At 39.4% G+C, this 22,178-nt stretch overlaps 1 protein-coding gene and 1 long non-coding RNA gene across 3 annotated transcripts in view; both read right to left on the bottom strand.

The window, feature by feature from the left end:
• LOC143133025 (uncharacterized) overlaps window positions 1-9,799 on the bottom strand; it is a 13,282-nt gene extending 3,483 nt beyond the window's left edge. Inside the window, exons 1-3 of the long non-coding RNA XR_012988410.1 lie at window positions 9,688-9,799; window positions 9,501-9,590; window positions 7-202 (exon numbers count right to left, since the gene is read on the bottom strand). This is a non-coding gene — a long non-coding RNA (uncharacterized LOC143133025). The remainder of the gene's footprint in view (window positions 1-6; window positions 203-9,500; window positions 9,591-9,687) is intronic.
• A 7,816-nt stretch (window positions 9,800-17,615) lies between these two features.
• LOC143133024 (tetraspanin-18B-like) overlaps window positions 17,616-22,178 on the bottom strand; it is a 40,594-nt gene continuing 36,031 nt past the window's right edge. For both annotated transcript variants that reach the window (XM_076292831.1, XM_076292833.1), the window contains exons 3-9: window positions 21,536-21,631; window positions 21,208-21,402; window positions 20,995-21,069; window positions 20,680-20,778; window positions 19,762-19,935; window positions 18,529-18,612; window positions 17,616-18,198 (exon numbers count right to left, since the gene is read on the bottom strand). In XM_076292831.1, the coding sequence (XP_076148946.1) occupies window positions 18,151-18,198; window positions 18,529-18,612; window positions 19,762-19,935; window positions 20,680-20,778; window positions 20,995-21,069; window positions 21,208-21,402; window positions 21,536-21,631 (771 nt within the window). In that variant the 3' untranslated portion in view covers window positions 17,616-18,150. The remainder of the gene's footprint in view (window positions 18,199-18,528; window positions 18,613-19,761; window positions 19,936-20,679; window positions 20,779-20,994; window positions 21,070-21,207; window positions 21,403-21,535; window positions 21,632-22,178) is intronic.

Below are 22,178 nucleotides of genomic sequence, written 5' to 3'. Positions count from 1 at the left end.
ACTTACGTTTGTGGTAATGTGACAAAGTCCAGGTAAGTTCAGGGCGAAGTTGTTGGGGCTCCAAACTTGACAGAGGCGACGAAACACTCAGTCAGCTCAGGTAGCAGTAACGTTACAACAAGAATGAGGCTGGTGGAGTAGACGAGGGATTCTGCGGATTCTGAGGCAAGCTGTCAAGCGCGAGACTGAGCGACGTCATTGACTGAAAAGCATGGGTAGGTTAAGTCAGGTCACTTAATGCACAACAGAGTTGATCCAAAGTGCTTTAAAATAAACAAAATAGTAAAAACAACAATAATAACATCAATAATAATGAGATTAAAATAAAGTAAAATAAAATAAAACAGTTGTCAGCAATCAAAATGATAGTTTAACGAGACAAAAAGAAAATAATATAGGCCTAGTGTATTAATGGCTGAACAGTTAAAAAGTTCAGTAGTTTAAAGGGTTAAATTGTTTAACAGTGAAATATTGTAGTGAGGACTTTTATTTTGAAACAGTTTTTGGCAGAGGAAGCAGTTGGACAGGATGTGTAGTCTTAATAGGGCCAGTTTGTATGCTTAAAGCCTGAGACTGGCAGTTGATCCAGGTGGCCCGAACACCTGCCATAGGATTCTAATTGCTTAACGGCTCTATTGTGATGTCATAATCATAATGTTAAGTCAATGGGGAAATTTTGATAGTTTTTAATTAATAGTTTAAAAAGTATAAAAGTTACAAAGTTGAAAAATACATAGCCCAATTGTCCTAACTAAGACCTACGTAACAAAGTTTGAATGAAGTTTCTACGTTTAACGGTTGAAGCTGCATTAAACGCGTTAGAAGAAGAAAAATAAGAACTAGAAAAGCATTTCCTGAAGGAAATACAGTGCATGAAAATGCAAAAAATATGATGTAAAATATCATACAGAGTAAAAACAAACTATATTGGTTGCTAGGTAGATGAGGTTTAATATAGTTGGAGTGACTGAACAGTTAAATAGGTGGATAGTTTATATGGTTAAATGATTTGCTTGGAAGATAAGGTTTAATAAAGTTGGAATGATTGAACGGTTAAATAGGTGGACAATACTTAACTTAGTTAACTTAGCTAATGCATTTTTAGTAGTTAGCAATGCTAACATGCTAACTATGTTAACCATGTGACTTAGCTAATCTAGCTAATCATTTTTAGCAGTTTTGCTAACTATGCTAACTAGCATTTTAACATGTTAGCATGCTAACTATGCTAGCATGCTAACTATGCTAACCATGTGACTTAGCTAACTTAGCTAATCATTTTTAGCAGTTTTGTAAAAAATGCTAACTAGCATGCTAACATGTTAGCATGCTAACTATGCTAACCATGTGACTTAGCTAACTTAGCTAATCATTTTTAGCAGTTTTGTAAAAAATGCTAACTAGCATGCTAACATGCTAGCATGCTAACTATGCTAACCATGTGACTTAGCTAACTTAGCTAATCATTTTTAGCAGTTTTGTAAAAAATGCTAACTAGCATGCTAACATGTTAGCATGCTAACTATGCTAACCATGTGACTTAGCTAACTTAGCTAATCATTTTTAGCAGTTTTGTAAAAAATGCTAACTAGCATGCTAACATGCTAGCATGCTAACATGCTAGCATGCTAACTATGCTAACCATGCTAACTAGCTACAGTGGGTAGGAGTCATAGTTGATGACAAGTAACAGTTACAATGGCTGAACAGTTAAAAAGTTCAGTAGTTTAAAGGGTTAAATTGTTTAACAGTGAAATATTGTAGTGAGGACTTTTATTTTGAAACAGTTTTTGGCAGAGGAAGCAGTTGAACAGGATGTGTAGTCTTAATAGGGCCAGTTTGTATGCTTAAAGCCTGAGACTGGCAGTTGAAACAGGTGGCCCGAACACCTGCCATAGGATTCTAATTGCTTAACGGCCGTATTGTGATGTCATAATCATAATGTTAAGTCAATGGGGAAATTTTGATTAGTTTTTAATTAATAGTTTAAAAAGTATAAAAGTTACAAAGTTGAAAAATACAAAGCTCACATGTCCTAAGTAAGACCTACGTAACATAGTTTGAATGAAGTTTCTACGTTAAACGGTTGAAGCTGCATTAAGTGCGTTAGAAGAAGAATAATAATAACTAGAAAAGCATTTCCTGAAGGAAATATAGTGCATGAAAATGCAAAAATATGATGAGTTCATATGGTTAAATTATTTGCGTGGTAGATAAGGTTTACTATAGTTGGAATGACTGAACAGTTAAATAGGTTGATAATTGAAATGGTTAAATTTTTAGGCAGATAGTTGACGATAACTAACAGTTGGAATGGCTCCAATGTTTGCTAGTAGTTATGCTAACTATGTTAACAAAGATAATAATGTTAACCAAGTAACTATGCTAACTAGCATGCTAACAATGTTAAAATGTTAACTATGCTAACCATATGACTTAGCTAACCTAGCTAATCATGTTTATTAGTTATGCTAACTATGCTAACTAACATGCTAATTATGCTAACGACGTGACTTAGCTAACTTAGCTAATCATTTTTAACAGTTCTGCTAACTATGCTAACTAACATGTTAGCATGCTAACTATGCTAACCATGTGACTTAGCTAACTTAGCTAATCATTTTAGCAGTTTTGCTAAAAATGCTAACTAGCATGTTAACATGCTAGCATGCTAACTATGCTAACCATGTGACTTAGCTAACTTAGCTAATCATTTTTAGCAGTTTTGTAAAAAATGCTAACTAGCATGCTAACATGTTAGCATGCTAACTATGTTAACCATGTGACTTAGCTAACTTAGCTAATCATTTTCAGCAGTTTTGTTAAAAATGCTAACTAACATGCTAACATGTTAGCATGCTAACTATGCTAACCATGTGACTTAGCTAACTTAGCTAATCATTTTTAGCAGTTTTGCTAATAATGCTAACTAGCATGCTAACATGCTAGCATGCTAACTATGCTAACCAAGTTACTTAGCTAACTTAGCTAACCATTTTTAGCAGTTTTGCTAAAAATGCTAACTAGCATGCTAACTAGCATGCTAGCATGCTAACTATGCTAACCAAGTTACTTAGCTAACTTAGCTAACTAGCTACAGTGGGTAGGAGTCATAGTTGATGACAAGTAACAGTTACAATGGCTGAACAGTTAAAAAGTTCAGTAGTTTAAAGGCTTAAAGGCTTAAACAGTGAAATATTGTAGTGAGGACTTTTATTTTGAAACAGTTTTTGGCAGAGGAAGCAGTTGAACAGGATGTGTAGTCTTAATAGGGCCAGTTTGTATGCTTAAAGTCTGAAAGTGGCAGTTGATCCAGGTGGCCCGAACACCTGCCACAGGATTCTAATTGCTGTGATGTCATAAAGGGCAATGTTAAGTCAATGGGGAAATTTTGATAGTTTTTAATTAATAGTTTAAAAAGTATAAAAGTTACAAAGATGAAAAATACATAGCACTCTTATCCCAAGTAAGACCTACGTAACAAAGTTTGAATGAAGTTTCTACGTTAAACGGTTGAAGCTGCATTAAATGCGTTAGAAGAAGAAGAAGAATAAGAAGAAGCCTAGGAAGAACAGTACAGTGCATTTTCATGCACTGTAATAAAATGCCTTGGAATAACAGTACAGTGCATTTTCATGCACTGTAATAATAATAACTAGAAAAGCATTTCCTGAAGGAAATACAGTGCATGAAAATGCAAAAAATATGATGTAAAATATCATACAGAGTAAAAACAAACTATATTGGTTGCTAGGTAGATGAGGTTTAATATAGTTGGAGTGACTGAACAGTTAAATAGGTGGATAGTTTATATGGTTAAATGATTTGCTTGGTACATAAGGTTTAATATAGTTGGAATGATAGAACGGTTAAATAGGTGGATAATACTTAACTTAGTTAACTTAGCTAATGTTTTCATTTTTAGTAGTTATGCTAACTAGCATGTTAGCAATGCTAACATGCTAACTATGTTAACCATGTTACTTAGCTAACTTAGCTAATAATTTTTAGTAGTTTTGCTAAAAATGCTAACTAGCATGCTAACATGTTAGCATGCTAACTATGCTAACCATGTGACTTAGCTAACTTAGCTAATCATTTTTAACAGTTTTGCTAAAAATGCTAACTAGCATGCTAACTAGCATGCTAACATGCTAGCATGCTAACTATGCTAACCATGTGACTTAGCTAACTTAGCTAATCATTTTTAGTAGTTTTGCAAAAAATGCTAACTAGCATGCTAACATGCTAGCATGCTAACTATGCTAACCATGTGACTTAGCTAACTTAGCTAATCATTTTTAGCAGTTTTATAAAAAATGCTAACTAGCATGCTAACATGCTAGCATGCTAACTATGCTAACCATGTGACTTAGCTAACTTAGCTAATCATTTTTAGCAGTTTTGCAAAAAATGCTAACTAGCATGCTAACATGCTAACATGCTAACTATGCTAACCATGCTAACTAGCTACAGTGGGTAGGAGTCATAGTTGATGACAAGTAACAGTTACAATGGCTGAACAGTTAAAAAGTTCAGTAGTTTAAAGGGTTAAATTGTTTAACAGTGAAATATTGTAGTGAGGACTTTTATTTTGAAACAGTTTTTGGCAGAGGAAGCAGTTGAACAGGATGTGTAGTCTTAATAGGGCCAGTTTGTATGCTTAAAGCCTGAGACTGGCAGTTGAAACAGGTGGCCCGAACACCTGCCATAGGATTCTAATTGCTTAACGGCCGTATTGTGATGTCATAATCATAATGTTAAGTCAATGGGGAAATTTTGATTAGTTTTTAATTAATAGTTTAAAAAGTATAAAAGTTACAAAGTTGAAAAATACAAAGCTCACATGTCCTAATTAAGACCTACGTAACATAGTTTGAATGAAGTTTCTACGTTAAACGGTTGAAGCTGCATTAAGTGCGTTAGAAGAAGAATAATAATAATAAAATGCCTTGGAATAACAGTACAGTGCATTTTCATGCACTGTAATAATAATAAAATGCCTTGGAATAACAGTACAGTGCATTTTCATGCACTGTAACTAGAAAAGCATTTCCTGAAGGAAATACAGTGCATGAAAATGCAAAAAATATGATGTAAAATATCATACAGAGTAAAAACAAACTATATTGGTTGCTAGGTAGATGAGGTTTAATATAGTTAGAGTGACTGAACAGTTAAATAGGTGGATAGTTTATATGGTTAAATGATTTGCTTGGAAGATAAGGTTTAATAAAGTTGGAATGATTGAACGGTTAAATAGGTGGACAATACTTAACTTAGTTAACTTAGCTAATGCATTTTTAGTAGTTAGCAATGCTAACATGCTAACTATGTTAACCATGTGACTTAGCTAATCTAGCTAATCATTTTTAGCAGTTTTGCTAACTATGCTAACTAGCATGCTAACATGTTAGCATGCTAACTATGCTAGCATGCTAACTATGCTAACCATGTGACTTAGCTAACTTAGCTAATCATTTTTAGCAGTTTTGTAAAAAATGCTAACTAGCATGCTAACATGTTAGCATGCTAACTATGCTAACCATGTGACTTAGCTAACTTAGCTAATCATTTTTAGCAGTTTTGTAAAAAATGCTAACTAGCATGCTAACATGTTAGCATGCTAACTATGCTAACCATGTGACTTAGCTAACTTAGCTAATCATTTTTAGCAGTTTTGTAAAAAATGCTAACTAGCATGCTAACATGCTAGCATGCTAACATGCTAGCATGCTAACTATGCTAACCATGCTAACTAGCTACAGTGGGTAGGAGTCATAGTTGATGACAAGTAACAGTTACAATGGCTGAACAGTTAAAAAGTTCAGTAGTTTAAAGGGTTAAATTGTTTAACAGTGAAATATTGTAGTGAGGACTTTTATTTTGAAACAGTTTTTGGCAGAGGAAGCAGTTGGACAGGATGTGTAGTCTTAATAGGGCCAGTTTGTATGCTTAAAGCCTGAGACTGGCAGTTGATGCAGCTGGCCCGAACACCTGCCATAGGATTCTAATTGCTTAACGGCCGTATTGTGATGTCATAATCATAATGTTAAGTCAATGGGGAAATTTTGATTAGTTTTTAATTAATAGTTTAAAAAGTATAAAAGTTACAAAGTTGAAAAATACAAAGCTCACATGTCCTAAGTAAGACCTACGTAACATAGTTTGAATGAAGTTTCTACGTTAAACGGTTGAAGCTGCATTAAGTGCGTTAGAAGAAGAAGAATAATAATAATAATAAAATGCCTTGGAATAACAGTACAGTGCATTTTCATGCACTGTAATAAGAAGAAGCCTAGGAAGAACAGTACAGTGCATTTTCATGCACTGTAATAACTAGAAAAGCATTTCCTGAAGGAAATACAGTGCATGAAAATGCAAAAATATGATGAGTTCATATGGTTAAATTATTTGCTTGGTAGATAAGGTTTACTATAGTTGGAATGACTGAACAGTTAAATAGGTTGATAATTGAAATGGTTAAATTATTTAGGCAGATAGTTGACGATAACTAACAGTTGGAATGGCTCCAATGTTTGCTAGTAGTTATGCTAACTATGTTAAAGATAATAATGGTAACCAAGTAACTATGCTAACTAGCATGCTAACAATATTAAAATGTTAACTATGCTAACCATATGACTTAGCTAACCTAGCTAATAATTTTTATTAGTTATGATAACTATGCTAATTAACATGCTAACATGCTAATTATGTTAACCATGTGACTTAGCTAACTTTGCTTATCATTTTTAACAGTAATGCTAACTAGCATGCTAACATGCTAGCATGCTAACATGCTAACCATGTGACTTAGCTAACTTAGCTAATCATTTTTAGCAGTTTTGCTAAAAAATGCTAACTAGCATGCTAACATGCTAGCATGCTAACTATGCTAACCATATGACTTAGCTAACTTAGCTAATCATTTTTAGCAGTTTTGCAAAAAATGCTAACTAGCATGCTAACATGTTAGCATGCTAACTATGCTAACCATGTGACTTAGCTAACTTAGCTAATCATTTTTAGCAGTTTTGCAAAAAATGCTAACTAGCATGCTAACATGTTAGCATGCTAACTATGCTAACCATGTGACTTAGCTAACTTAGCTAATCGTTTTTAACAGTTTTGCTAAAAATGCTAACTAACATGCTAATTAGCATGCTAACATGTTAGCATGCTAACTATGCTAACCAAGTTACTTAGCTATCTTAGCTAACTAGCTACAGTGGGTAGGAGTCATAGTTGATGACAAGTAACAGTTACAATGGCTGAACAGATAAAAGTTCAGTAGTTTAAAGGGTTAAATTGTTTAACAGTGAAATATTGTAGTGAGGACTTTTATTTTGAAACAGTTTTTGGCAGAGGAAGCAGTTGAACAGGATGTGTAGTCTTAATAGGGCCAGTTTGTATGCTTAAAGCCTGAGACTGGCAGTTGATGCAGCTGGCCCGAACACCTGCCATAGGATTCTAATTGCTTAACGGCTCTATTGTGATGTCATCAGCCCATGTTAAGTCTATGGGGAAATTTTGAACAGTTTTTAATTAATAGTTTAAAAAGTATAAAAGTTACAAAGCTGAAAAATACAAAGCACCCATGTCCTAAGTAAGACCTACGTAACATAGTTTGAATGAAGTTTCTACGTTAAGCGGTTGAAGCTGCATTAATTGCGTTAGAAGAAGAAGAATAAGAAGCCTAGGAAGAACAGTACAGTGCATTTTCATGCACTGTAATAAGAAGAAGAAGAAGAAGCCTAGGAAGAACAGTAGAGTGCATTTTCATGCACTCTAATAAGAAGAAGAAGAAGAAGAAGAAGCCTAGGAAGAACAGTACAGTGCATTTTCATGCACTGTAATAAGAAGAAGCCTAGGAAGAACAGTACAGTGCATTTTCATGCACTGTAATAAAATGCCTTGGAATAACAGTACAGTGCATTTTCATGCACTGTAATAAAATGCCTTGGAATAACAGTACAGTGCATTTTCATGCACTGTAATAAGAAGCCTAGGAAGAACAGTACAGTGCATTTTCATGCACTGTAATAAGAAGAAGCCTAGGAAGAACAGTACAGTGCATTTTCATGCACTGTAATAAAATGCCTTGGAATAACAGTACAGTGCATTTTCATGCACTGTAATAAGAAGCCTAGGAAGAACAGTACAGTGCATTTTCATGCACTGTAATAAGAAGCCTAGGAAGAACAGTATAGTGCATTTTCATGCACTATAATAATAATAAAATGCCTTGGAATAACAGTACAGTGCATTTTCATGCACTGTAATAAAATGTCTTAGAATAACAGTACAGTGCATTTTCATGCACTGTAATAATAATAAAATGCCTTGGAATAACAGTACAGTGCATTTTCATGCACTATAATAATAAAATGCCTTGGAATAACAGTACAGTGCATTTTCATGCACTATAATAATGTTAACCAAGTTACTATGCTAACTAGCATGCTAACAATATTAAAATGTTGACTATGCTAACCATGTGACTTAGCTAACTTAGCTAATCATTTTTAGCAATTTTGTTAAAAATGCTAACTAGCATGTCAACATGCTAACATGCTAACCATATTACTTAGCTAACTTAGCTAATCATTTTTAGCAGTTTTGCTAAAAATGCTAACTAGCATGCTAACACGCTAGCATGCTAACTATGCTAACCACATTACTTAACTAACTTAGCTAATCATTTTTAGCAGTTTTGTTAAAAATTCTAACTAGCATGCTAACATGCTAACTATGTTAACCATGTTACTTAGATAACTTAGCTAATCATTTTTAGCAGTTTTGCTAAAAATGCTAACTAGCATGCTAACACGCTAGCATGCTAACTATGTTAACCATGCTAACTAGCTACAGTGGGTAGGAGTCATAGTTGATGACAAGTAACAGTTACAATGGCTGAACAGTTAAAAAGTTCAGTAGTTTAAAGGGTTAAATTGTTTAACAGTTAAATATTGTAGTGAGGACTTTTATTTTGAAACAGTTTTTGGCAGAGGAAGCAGTTGAACAGGATGTGTAGTCTTAATAGGGCCAGTTTGTATGCTTAAAGCCTGAGACTGGCAGTTGATGCTGGTGGCCTGGCCACCTGGCCTAGGATTCTAATTGCTTAACGGCAGTCTTAATAGAGCCATATTTATTGTATGCTTAAAGCCTGAGACAGAGTATATAGTTTAAAAGTTAAATGTAGATAGTGTAATGGATGTTGATAGACAGAAAGTTGAATGGATGTTGATAGGCAGATTGTTTAATGGATGTTGATGGATAGTTTAATGGGTGGATGAGTGAATGGTTTGAAGAGGATGAATGGATAGAAAGTTGGATGAAATGTGTCTTATATCCTTGTAGAATGAAGAGACAGAGAGAGTTGGTCTAGTTCAGTAGAAAGCAGTTGATACAGGTGCAATCAGTTGAACTGATTCTTTGATGGGGCCTAGATGAGCAGCTGGAAGATGATACCAGGTGCAAATCAATTTTCCACTTACCCCCTAAAGTTAAGCGGATATTCTTTCGACCGGTCACTCCGTATGGACAGATTTCTGGACACAAAGGAGCCTCGTTTCTTCATGATGTCCCTGTGAGAATCACACAATTTACAACCAGAGCAGGGAGAGGCTCAGCAGAAGACGAAGAGAATTGAGCTACAAGCTCAGCTGTATAAACTCAGCCTACCTGTGAGGCTCTGGGTCACCTGCATCTCCTCTCCTCAGGTGGTACTCCTGTTCTTCAGGGAGACTCATGTCCACGAGGAGCCCTTCCTGACTTTATTTCGTTCTGACCTGATCACCTCAGTTCACCTGCTGAGATCAGGGAAAGACAATGGCAAGAAAAAAAATCCATAAAAAATGTGAAGGTAATCTATTTTTGAACATATGACATTTGGAAATTGTGAGCCAGGGCACGGTTTCCCGATAACGGTGGATTCATGCACTTACGAGGGTTTCCTAAGATTCAGTAAGATAGTTTTTTCAGTTTGTTTGTTTGTTTGTTTGATCGACTGTTTCCCCAACATGTCATAGCGTGCGCTGCTCTTAAGATGCTCTTAAGGGGAGCTGTCCAAGTTATTAGTTCTGAAATATCCTAATTTGGTGATGTCAGATGACTGCTCGTGCTCGTCACAGCTACTTAAACGTCGGATCAAGCCAAGGCTACATTAGGCTAATTCAATTCAATACGAAAATAGAAAAACTTTGGCATCTGCATGTAAACAACCCCTGCAGGCTGTACCACACAGAGATGATGTATGGACATCAGGCTTAGGCTACTCAGTAGGCCTACATCTGTCATGCCTGTTCTTTGCTACTTGTGAGTATAGTGAGGAAATGTGTAGGCTTAAATAACATTTAGGCTTAGATTTTGACACAGCACAGGCTAAACCACATGTTCCTTACTCTGCTTTTTCCTCAGGCCTAATACAAGATAGCATACACAAAGATAATTACAAAATATTAATTACATTATTATGACCATATGTAAGGATCCTAATTACCAGGCTGATGATAATCCTTTCAATCATATGTGGACTCTTGATCAGCTACTAAGTGTGGGCATTCCCTCTCTTAAACAGCACACCACTGAATTACAAAGACTACCCTGACTAAAACATAATGGAAGAAGTTCATTGACTTTAGCCATTATATGTACACACACCACTGCACACCTTTAGACGGGAAGCAATCTGTTCCATTGCCTAACTTTTAAACACTGTGGACACATTATAGCCTATACGTTGTTGACAGATTTATTTTAAGTAGGCCTAGGTACTGCCAAGGCTGAACTCAGTTTAATAGTTTTAAAGAAGGTAAACCAGATGTAGCCTGCTCTTACTTATGACTCACCGCCATAAGTCAATGATAAACTCCCATCCCAAGTGTCAATTTTGACAGAAGTCGATAGGCTACCCGATCCGTGGAGTTGGAAGGCTGTTCTCGATAAAAGTGTTATTACCTGTGTGTTATCATCTGCTCTTGACATAATGTGCTGTTGTAAGAAAACAATGTCCCCAAAAAGAGGTTACTTCCTGCTATTTTTTTCTCACTTCAGTTTTGTTTTCTCTCTTACGTTGTTCAACCTGCTCTTCAAGACAGTGTTGCTGTAATGTGTGTTTGTATGTGTGTGTGTGTGTGTGTGTGTGTGTGTGTGTGTTTGTGTGAGTGTGGTTCTCTTTATGTTGTTTAAACTGAATTGTACAATATTGTAATGCCAAGGAGTAGTTGACAGGGAGGCTAAGGTATCGTTCCAAACTCCGGTTATTTATTTTTCAAATGATGTACAGGCTAAGGTACGGGTAGCAGGAGGTGTCCACTACAATGCAACAAACCGATCCTGACAAATCACGTCTCAATCACTCGTCATTCACTCGCATCGGCCAACAACACAACACAACTCACTTGCACGTAATTCACCTCTACTCTGACTAAACTCACTAAACGTCTTAGAACCCCCTATTCTATTCCCTCCCCTTATCAATCGCTAACCTATGCGAACCCCTAAATATTCCCTCCCGGACACCTCCCCCCAATCAAAACACATCAGAACTTATTGACACATTCTATGACACAGAAGGGAGAGGGAGACACAGACATTCTCGCACGCACACACACACACACACGCGCACACGCCGGGAAAACAGAAGACACAGGGGAACACAGGGGAAAGTCCAACACGGGGCAAATAGCCTCGGCGCTACACTGCCCCCCCCTTTAAGTTCCTCGCCCTCGAGGAAAGATGGCCTCATCAAAGCGTTGAGGCGGGCGAAGCCCTCTCCTGGGCCTCAGGCTATACGCAGGCTGATGTTGTTACGGAGGTGTGATCCACCTGTCAGTTTTTTGACAGGTGGACCACACCTCCTGCATGTCAGAGTCATTAAGCAGGAGAACAACCGATACCACCGCTGAATAAAGGAGGCGATTAAAATAAGAAAGCAGAGCCCAAAGACGATGAACAGAGATGAGGGAGCGTATATGCTCTCCCATACCTGGAGTGCCATCCTGGGGGGCGGCTGACTGACAACAGGTGGACCTCCGATATATGTGTAGGCCTATGTGATAAAAGAAAAAACAAACTTATTTATCATAAATAAGTTGTAGACACAATGAATGCAATACAAGTAGTCCAGAATCCAGTTACAGAGGGAGGTATTGATGCCCAGTTCACTGAGTTTGGTGATCAGTTTGGAGGGGATGATGGTGTTAAACGCTGGGCTGAAGTCAATGATCAGCATTCTTACATAGGCTAGGTGTTGCTATTGTCAAGGTGGGACAGGGCAGAGTGAAGTGCCATAGAGATGGCATCCTCTGTGCTCCTGTTCTGACGATGATGAACTCAATGAATAGATTAAAGATCCTTTGTAGGCTACTCGTTTCAGCTACACTTTAAAAAACATTTGTACTGCAGACCTATGTATGTCATCATTTAACATTAATTTCAACTCGCAATTGAAAGTAAGGAAGGTAGAATAGTAATGTTCAATAACATCTGCATTCAGGTATTGCTATAACATGTTGCTTGAAAAACAAAATCACATAATGAGTCAAAATATGTATGCCAACATCAAACACCACATATGCATCAGTAATAATAAGATTTGGATTATTTTCTGGGCTGTTATGAGCGTTTTAACAAAAAAAGCCAATAGGCGGCATTTCCTTTTTTTTCAAATCAGAGGTCAACTTTGAAGGCCTGTACAGCCACAAAGCTACAAGATCCAACTTTCTATCATACCATTTTATCCTCCAGAGATATGTAGCTTTCAGAAAAATATAGTGAGAATTTGCCCCCCCAAGTGGTAGTGACGACCCCCTGTGGCTCATGGACTAATAGTGATATGTCAATTAAATATAATTTGTGTTACAACCTGGTACATTAATTAAGTCAAATAGCACCATAGACCACTATCTACAGTTCTACATTTCCGCCTTGACATTAAAGAATTATAACTTGTGCAGCATTGCACTGTCTCTCTCTACAAGCTTTACACTTGGCTTGACTCATTCCCATAGATAGGGGTACTGATTGAAAGAGGTTTTGGGATACTATGTTGTTTCCAAGCTGGTATTCACTTTGAAATCTGGTTCTGTTTAGGCGGAGATTGTTTTTTTTCATGTTTTAGTTCTGTTGTCTCTTACACTGTACAATAAATGTCCATTCCGACACTTCTGCAGACAGCCCATTAGTGTTAGCTTTCATTTGATACCTTTTTTATGGTCCTTGTGGTTGTGGAGATATTCAACATTTATTTTTGGCATGTAGTTTTGAGCAGGAAAGCAAACTGGCCTGAAATTGCTTGTACAAGTCACACAAAAAAAATCACCTTGACAATGGTGTACATAGGACTCTGATATACTCTCATTTACAATACAATTTTGTGTGGTTTAAAAGTGCCATGTGTAATGTCCGCCAAATAATCTATTCATACTCCACATTCCATAAAAGATGGGGCCAGTATACTCCAAGTACAGGTACGCCCACAAGCCGTGCGAGTTATTTGTGTATTGCAGTTTGGCTGGCGGTTATGTTGCCCGCATACCGCATACGGCCGAAACTGGTATTATGACACCTGTCGGGCTGTGGCTAGTAATTTAGCATGCTAATTCAGGTTGATATCTCTACAGCACTATACCTTGTCACTTTTTTAACGACCTGGGATTATGCTCTAGAAGCATAATCTTGGTCTCAAATGAAAGGTAACGCTGAGGTTTCTTGTAGACTATTTGGATTGTATGTCAGGTGTTCTAGTCATATAGAATGACTACACAAAATATGGAATTGCATTTACTTTGTTTGTTCAATGGTTGTGTATAAGATACATTATACATCTGCACAACTAATATTGGATAAAACAACATGAAGATTCCATTTCTATGGATTCTTGAGAATATTTCAGTACCCAATATGTTGCATTTACTTATTGTGCTGCAGCACTGCAGCCAGAGGTCAGGGTACCATCAAAAGCGGAGGAGCGGGAGGAGGGCAGCAGGGATTAAATTTAATTAAGACATATTATGATCATTCTGACAAAGTAAAGCACTATACATACATAAAAAATGGTCATTTTTGGATTCCCAAGAGTCCAAGCTTTCACGTGGTACATAACAATATGGTGCATACATAGCAATAGTGTGCATACAATTGATTTTGAATGTGTGTGTGTGTGTGTGGGGGGGGGGGGGGTCCGTTAAAGTTTAAAGATGATGTTTGTGTAGCTGAATAGGAAAAATATTAATGAAAAGTCAAAAAGTGTTTGTTCACAGTATTTGTATGTATTCAAAGTATTCAACACGTTGTGGTGTGTGTGTGTGTATAAAGTATATATACTCTTTTGATCCCATGAGGGAAATTTAGTCTCTGCATTTATCCCAATCCGTGAATCACACTCAGCACACAGTGAACACACAGAGGTGAAGCACACACTAATCCCGATGCAGTGAGCTGCCTGCTACAGTGGCGCTCGGGGAGCAGTGAGGGGTTAGGTGCCTTGCTCAAGGGCACTTCAGCCATACCTACTGGTTGGGGTTCGAAGCGGCAACTCTCCGGTTAAGTTAGTTAAGTCCGAAGCGCTAACCAGTAGGCTAACTTTCTGTCAATGAAACCGGAATACATATGACGTAGCAGCACATAGAGCCTTGTTTATGTTTTTAACCAATGATATCTGCTCAGATATTTATCTGACACCGCTCTTAGACAATCATTTGTTAGACTGTGTTACTGCATTGTACGTTGTACTCTGTCCCAGCAAAGATTCTAGAACTCGGCTCTTCAAGCCTGTCTCAAAAAGCAGGACAAATATGCGTCCTGCTTGATGTTGCACAGGACGCAGGACAGGGCATTGAAAATCAGGACTGTCCTTCCTAAAGCAGGACGTCTGGCCACCCTACCTCTCACACAGTGCACTGCATCAGGTAGCCTGGAGTCTAGACTACCCTGACTAAAACATACATGTAATGGATGGAGTTTATGTCATTGACTTTGGTTAGGCCTATCACCACCAGACACAAATTCACGGACGGGCATTACACCTTTCCAGGGGGGCACAAGAACTTAAATTGATCACGGTAGTTTAAGCTTACACTTGACAAAACATTCTAATATGAAAATGTAGATGCAATTGTTGTAAAATGGTGCAGCTCCTTTAAGAGAGCCCCGTGCGCAGGGATGGAGAGAGAGAAAGCGAGAGGGTGTATGTGTGTTAGAACTGAGATGCGTGTGGAAAAAGTAGACGTGCTGTTGAGACTGGAGCTAGTCATGTTCAAAATAATGCAAAAATAAATCCGCAGATAAAACCAAAATCCTCGTCCATTTGCTAACCACTTTCAGATAGAGTGTTAGGGAGTTAGCCCCGAAGTTACGGATAACTTCGGCCCTGGAGTGGTAACAAACTCCCTGTTCTCCGACTAGGTCAGAAGAAAAAAACAGTAAAGGTTAACGCTCTCAAACAAACACAGAAACCACTAGGCCTACTTCTACTAACTACGATATGAGATATAGCCTACCTGCGAGCCGATAAGCTATATTTGTCATTGGATGACAGGGGTTAGTGCAGAAATGAAGTAGACTGCGCCACGTAACCTCCTCTCCATTTACATTAGGTGATGGGCTTACCTAATGTTCCTGATTGATTAGCTACGGAATAATACAGATTTTACAAGTTTTATTTGCTACTTGCTAGATTGACAAACGTATAATATAGGCCTACATTTAATAAGTGTTCAAAATCAATCTATGGGATTGGGGTTGGTTGGAGCAGCCAAGCTCGTCCAGGGCGGGCACAGATGACTTCCAGGACGGGCCTGGCCACCCAAAGCCCCCCATGCCGCCGGGACTGATCACCACTGTGCGCCCGGAGCGCATATTATTGCACTGCCTGGACGGAACGGAGGTATCCTAATCATTTTAGCCTAACTTTTAAATGCTATGGATAGGCTACATTTATTATATACGCTATACAATGGATACATTTATTTGAAATAGGCCTATGTATGTAGGCTACTGCCAAGGCCGAACCCCGTTTAATTATGAAAGAAGGTCAACAAAACGTAGCCTACGCTAACTGACCGCGAAACTTCCTTCTTCAACATGAAAACTGAGAAGTTTTGAGTTTTGAAGTTTTGAAAACTGAGAAGTAGGCCTAGGCTACCCGATCAGGAGCCAGACGACTATTCTGGACAAAGCATGCAAACAAATTCTTATTAGCTTACTTGACATTCACTAATATCAACTAGAGACATAATAACAGAACAGAGAGATCTTATATGTTTTAATATCAATCAGGTGTCATCTGCAAATACAATAGATACAATACACATACAAATGCAATACAATGCACTAATGCAAAAACACAATCATATTCACAATGTAACAACACGATTCACAAGATGTTCATCTTGAAAAGTGGAATAAAAACATAAAATATACTCATGCACATATATGCACATGCACGCACGCACACACACTCACACACTCACACACACACACACACACTCACACACACACTCACACACACACACACACACACATACACACACACACAGACACACACACACACACACACAGACACACACACACACACACACACACACACACACACACAGACACACACACTGTGTAAAAGTTGAGCCTCCCTCCTCTGTAAGTACTGTACGTTTCCTAGTATTAGGCCAGTGCATATTCACATTCATATTCACATTCACACACCTGAATGTCTTCACTGGTGCTGTAAAATAAACCATATTCTTATTAATTATTAATCTCTGATCAGTGTCCATTCAACTTTTGATAGTTTCTTTGCAAGGGTTTCTGAAAGCTACTTGAGTAGTCCCCGCACAGACTAAAGATGCTCCGATTATCAACAAACTATCTGTTGACACTTCACTATCATTTTATTGTTATGGTTGGCGTTAGGGGGTGGGTTTGGCTACGGTGATGTTCAGTAATTGTTAAACAACAATTTTACATAGTGAAGTTGAATTGTAACAGGATGCTCAGAGGCCCCAGTTTGGGGGCAGTAAGGTAGCAGGAAGCTACGACACGGTGGGGACTAAAATGGGTAAAACCTCTCCAGTGAAGTTAAATTGAATAAACTTATCACGTGCAACCAGTGTTAAAATCTGATCTATCTATCTTTTACAGCGAAGCTACACCAGGCGCGTAACTGAAGCGTTCCGTTCGCAACGCGTAAAATCCATTTTAGAGGAATGCTCTATTTTTTTTGAACGTATGCGCCGCTATCACGTCTGGTGTAGCTACTTTCATAGATTATAGTGGAAGCTAATTGTTGCAGCAGACGCAACGCGAACGGAACGCTTCAGTTACGTGCCTGGTGTAGCTCAGCCCTTATTCATTAAAGGTGCTCTAAGCGATGCTGGGTAACGTCACTTCTGTTGACTTTTAAACAAAACAGAGAGCTAACTTGCTACTTCCTCCCCCTCTCTCCCGTGCTGCTCCCGTGAAATTGAAACTCTAAACGCGCATCTCTTCTGTGATCTCTTCTGTGAACAGTTTGTTATGCTTTTATGGGCTAGGTTTGCCCAGGTTGTTTTTGTTGCCGTTTTTGTAGCCTGGGCTGTCCACAGAGATTGCATTTTTTTTACGGCGTATTCAGGACAGACGGCTAGCGGTTGGTTAGGTGATGTTTGCAGTAAGTGACATAAAATGTTTTAGCCAAAAAAATGTGTGGCATCGCTTAGAGCACCTTTAACTAACTCTCTTCCACTTTGTGTTTACTCTTGCCACAGTGCGCATGTTGACAAAATACGCTGTCAAACTCGCACCCCTGTCTGTGGGAGGATTATCCAAGTAAAGTATGTGTGCCAGTTAACTCTGCTACAACCCTGATTGGAGTCTTTTGTCATATTTAGCCTGCTGTTGTATTTGTTTGTTTGGCTGTTCACCAACACATTATTTACTCTTTTTATTTATTGTTGAGTTTTAGTATAGTTACGCGTGTGTGTTCTCTGGGCATGTGTGTGTACCCCATAGGTCCAGCTGTGAAGTACACACACAGGGTGCTGATCAAACACTCTCATGAACCATTCAGCAACATCAACATGACATCAAAACACTGCTGTTGATTTTACACGTGTTCTTTTTCCCTCTTCCTCCTCTTCATGTGCTGTGTTTGTGATGGACATGTGTGGGCTACTGGATCCCTCGAAACAAACACATGGCAAACACCATGGCAAAGAGCTGCAAAGAAGCACAGAGGTATACACAGCAGTTACTAATTGGATTTCAGGTACACGCAGGCAAATTTACCAACACAAATCAGTGTGTTCATTAAGCTCTTACCAAACAGTGTGTTACATAATATTTAACAACTCAATTGAAATTATCCCTAGTCAAGGAAGTCAGACAAAGTCCCCAAGTTTTCTGGTAGGCTAATGACAGGCATGTGATGGTGTGTGAGTAATTGCAGTACCACAAATGTCCACAAGAGAGCACTGTCTGACTGTTGAATCTTAAGATGAGAGTGTGTGTGTGTGTGTGTGAGAGAGAGAGAGACATTGCTCTCTGTACCTCTATGGTCAGCACCACAATGGCCAGCGCTCCAGCCAGGTAGATATACGTCTCAAAGTACTCAACCACAGCAGAGTAGCAGCCCTGTACACAGGACACACAACAGGGGTTAGACTTTGTGTGTGTGTGTGTATTTAAGTGTTTGTGTGTGTGTATTTGAGTCTGTGTTCGAGTTTTGAGGTGACATAAGGGTAAACATGCCTGTGTGTATGTCTGCATGTCCGTGTGTTTATGTAAGTGTGTGTGTGTGTAGGGCTGTTGGAACGAATTTCAAAAGTCGAATATAAATCGAATATTTAAAATATCAATACTAATCGAATTTGGAAATTTCTATTCGAATGTGGTGTTTTGGGGAGTTTTTTTGTATGTGTTGGCTAACTTTAGCGAATATGACTTTAGCGAAAACGAAATGCTTTTGTCACGTCTAATGCACAATCTAAATATGGCAGAAGTGATGCACCCACGGAGATCACCACCCTGACCATTTCAGCGATGTGTGGAACGTTTTTGGATTTCCATCAGAAAACGGAAAAATAACAACTAGCCTAACAATGTCGTAATCTGCAGAATATGTAGCAGCGAGCAGCCTGAGTGCACATCTGATAACGCTACACCCTGACAAGCTAGGTAGGTAAACAGTCCGATGACGAGGAACCGCGCAGCTAAAGCAGGCAAGAATTTTGCCTCCCTCCTAGGCTATGTCCAGTGCTTCTCTGATAGGCATAATGGTTCAGGGCTGGTAGAAAAAAAGAAAGCAAACTTTTCCGCAATCAGAAAATACTTGCTAATTTGGTGTCATCAAACATAAAGGCATTCAATGAAGTGGTAGTGGTATGGGCGTTCATTCAGTGTGTGTGCGCGTATGCGCAAAAGAAATTGAAACCACTCAAGTTGCACAGATATCGTTGGTAGACTGAGCTTTTGTTCAAGTCAACAAGTCAACCACACGTTTATAGTGGCATTGGCAATGCATAAGCCTGTTTATACAGTGTATAGAGATTTATCGTAAATATGAATAATAGGCAAAATTTGAGCATTAAGCATTCGAATATAATTCGATTATTAAAAATAATAATGAATGAAATTCAAAATGGGTTATGGAAGAAGATTGACAGCCCTAGTGTGTGTGTGTGTGTGTGTGTGTGTGTGTGTGTGTGTGTGTGTGTGTGAGTGTGTGTGTGTGTGTGTGTGTGTGTGTGTGTGTGTGTGTGTGTACTGTGTGAGTGTGCTGACCTTGTGACGAATGAGCATGCTCCCCTTGAGACAATCCTCCCGGCTCATGAACAGCACGTCTCCCAGGAGATGGTTCCTCTGGCAACAGGCTTCCGGAACCATCTTGGTTGGGTTGAGAAGACGAAACAGGCTTTCCTCAAAGTCCTCCCCACCATTCACACCACAGCAGTCAAACTAAAGAGAGTACACACACACACACACACACACACGCACACACACACCGTTGTTGAAAGTGTATTCATATAGGAAATCTCAATCTTTCTTCATCTTTGCTGTCACTTCACTGATAACTGCATAAGGAGGCGAGTTGGTAAATCCCAGAGAAAAGCCCAGTCATTCTGAGTTCATGCTGATGTGTGTTGATGAAGCTCTGGTCTGGGACTAATAGTGTGCTAGTGCTCCTGAGCTTTAAAGAGCTCACTGACCATTGGCTCTCATTGGTAGTATTCTCTTAAGGCATCCACACACAGGCGCCGACGTTGGATTATATTAGATGAAATTGTTTTCATTACAACCCGCACACCAGCGTCAAACTCTGCCGCCTCTGTCAGCGGCGCTCAATAAAATCCAAAAGCACTTTACAAATCGGAAATTAAGATATAACAAACAATGGCCCCAGCTGTGGCGGAACTGGCTGGGGCACCTGCACCGTACGCCGGCGACCCGGGTTTGATTCCCGCCCCGTGGTCCCTTCCGGATCCCACCCCTGCTCTCTCTCTCATTCGCTTCCTGTCACTCTCCACTGTCCTGTCATTAAAGGCATATAAAGCCCAAAAATATATACTTTAAAAAAAAATATATATAGCAAACAATAAAAAATGATCTTCAAGTTAAATGAGTCCATCTGGTTAAATTGAATCAGCTGAGCACAGTGCGGTGTCGAGTGAGAAAAATGAAATCAGCTGCAGGTGAACTGACCGTGGTCATGATGGCGTTCCATGTGGTGGTAAAGACGTCGGTGCTGTTGCTGCCCTGATAGTGATGCTTCAGCTCCTTAGTGAAGTACTGCCTGGTCAGCTGAGGACACAAACGCGCACACATACACACACACACACACAGCAGATCAGCAAAAAGACAGAAGCATAGCTGAACAAAAGTGGATTTATGGATTCATCATAGTGTATGTCTGAGAGAGATAGAGAGACCGAGGAGGGAAGAGGAGGCAAAAGAGAGAGAGAGAGAGAGAGGGAGGGGGGGGTGGAAGTAAGAAAAGAGAAATTGAGATGTACTTACATTCTCCCGGAATATGAAGCCCAGGATGGCAGCAGCCAATTCTGCCAGAAAGATGATGAGGATGAGCATGAAGAACTAGTGGGGGAGAGGGGGGGGGGTAGGAATAGAGGAACATTAGACTTTGTGACACACACACACACACACACTCACACACACAGACACACACACACACACACACGCAGATGAGATGCAGACACACACACACACACTCACAAAGAGAAGCAGGCAGCGATTCTCGCGGATGGCCCCACAGCAGCCAAGGAAGCCGAGGAGGAAGAGGAGCCCGCCCAGGCACAGGATGAAGTACACGCCCGTGAAGACGAGCGGGTTGGCCGCCACGATCTCACTGAAGCCCATGGGGTCCACCAGCACCCAGATCCCCACCGCCAGCAGAACAGCGCCCCCTAGCTGCAGCACACACAACAGCAAGAGGGAGAGAATGGGGGTGTTAGGGGGTGTGTTGGAGGCTTTCAGTCCAGTGTGTGTGTGTGGGGGGGGGGGGGGGGGGTAAGAACAGGGAGAGGAAGAGGAGGGTACTCACAAAGATGAAGAAGTTGAAGATGAACATAAGGTACTTGATGCAACTCAGGCAGTCTCCCTCCATGGTCGAGCCCCTGGCAGAAGCCTCACCGACCCCCTGAACCAAATACACACACACACACATACACACACACACAGAGAGAGAGAGAGAGAGAGAAAATTTATAAGTGAAACATGGTGTCATATTATATGTCAATAAACAAGACAAAAAGTTCAAAATTAATCTCTCTCTCTCTCTCTCTCTCTCTCTCACACACACACACACACACACATACCAGCACAACACAGATACTGTGAAGAAATGTGCAGAAAAACACCAGCAGGCGGAACTGAGGCCATTTGAATGCCTCAACAGCACAAGCCAAATACTGGAGAACCAAATGTACCCTCTCTCTCTCTCTCACACACTCTCTCTCTCTCTTTCTCTCTCTCTCTCACACACACACACATAGCAACCATCCGCTGACAGTACTCTCCACCATCTTTCCCTCCTTATAGTCTGTCTGTGGATATATATGTGGAAGCTTCTTCTCTCCTCTTCTCTCCTTTTTTTTTAGTGTGTGTGTGAGTGTGTCAGGATATGTTTAACAGACCCCATATAGTCTGGTAATGCTGTATGTGGTGTGTGTGTCTGTGTGTTAACA

This window comes from Alosa pseudoharengus, unplaced genomic scaffold, assembly GCF_046254945.1.
Source record: "Alosa pseudoharengus isolate Yale_2024_CS ecotype anadromous, Long Island Sound unplaced genomic scaffold, YU_APseudo_1.1 YU_APseudo_1.1_scf_19, whole genome shotgun sequence".
Classification (NCBI taxonomy): domain Eukaryota; kingdom Metazoa; phylum Chordata; class Actinopteri; order Clupeiformes; family Clupeidae; genus Alosa; species Alosa pseudoharengus.
Note: the sequence above shows the minus strand (reverse complement) of the source record. Positions and strands in the feature narration are given on the sequence as shown.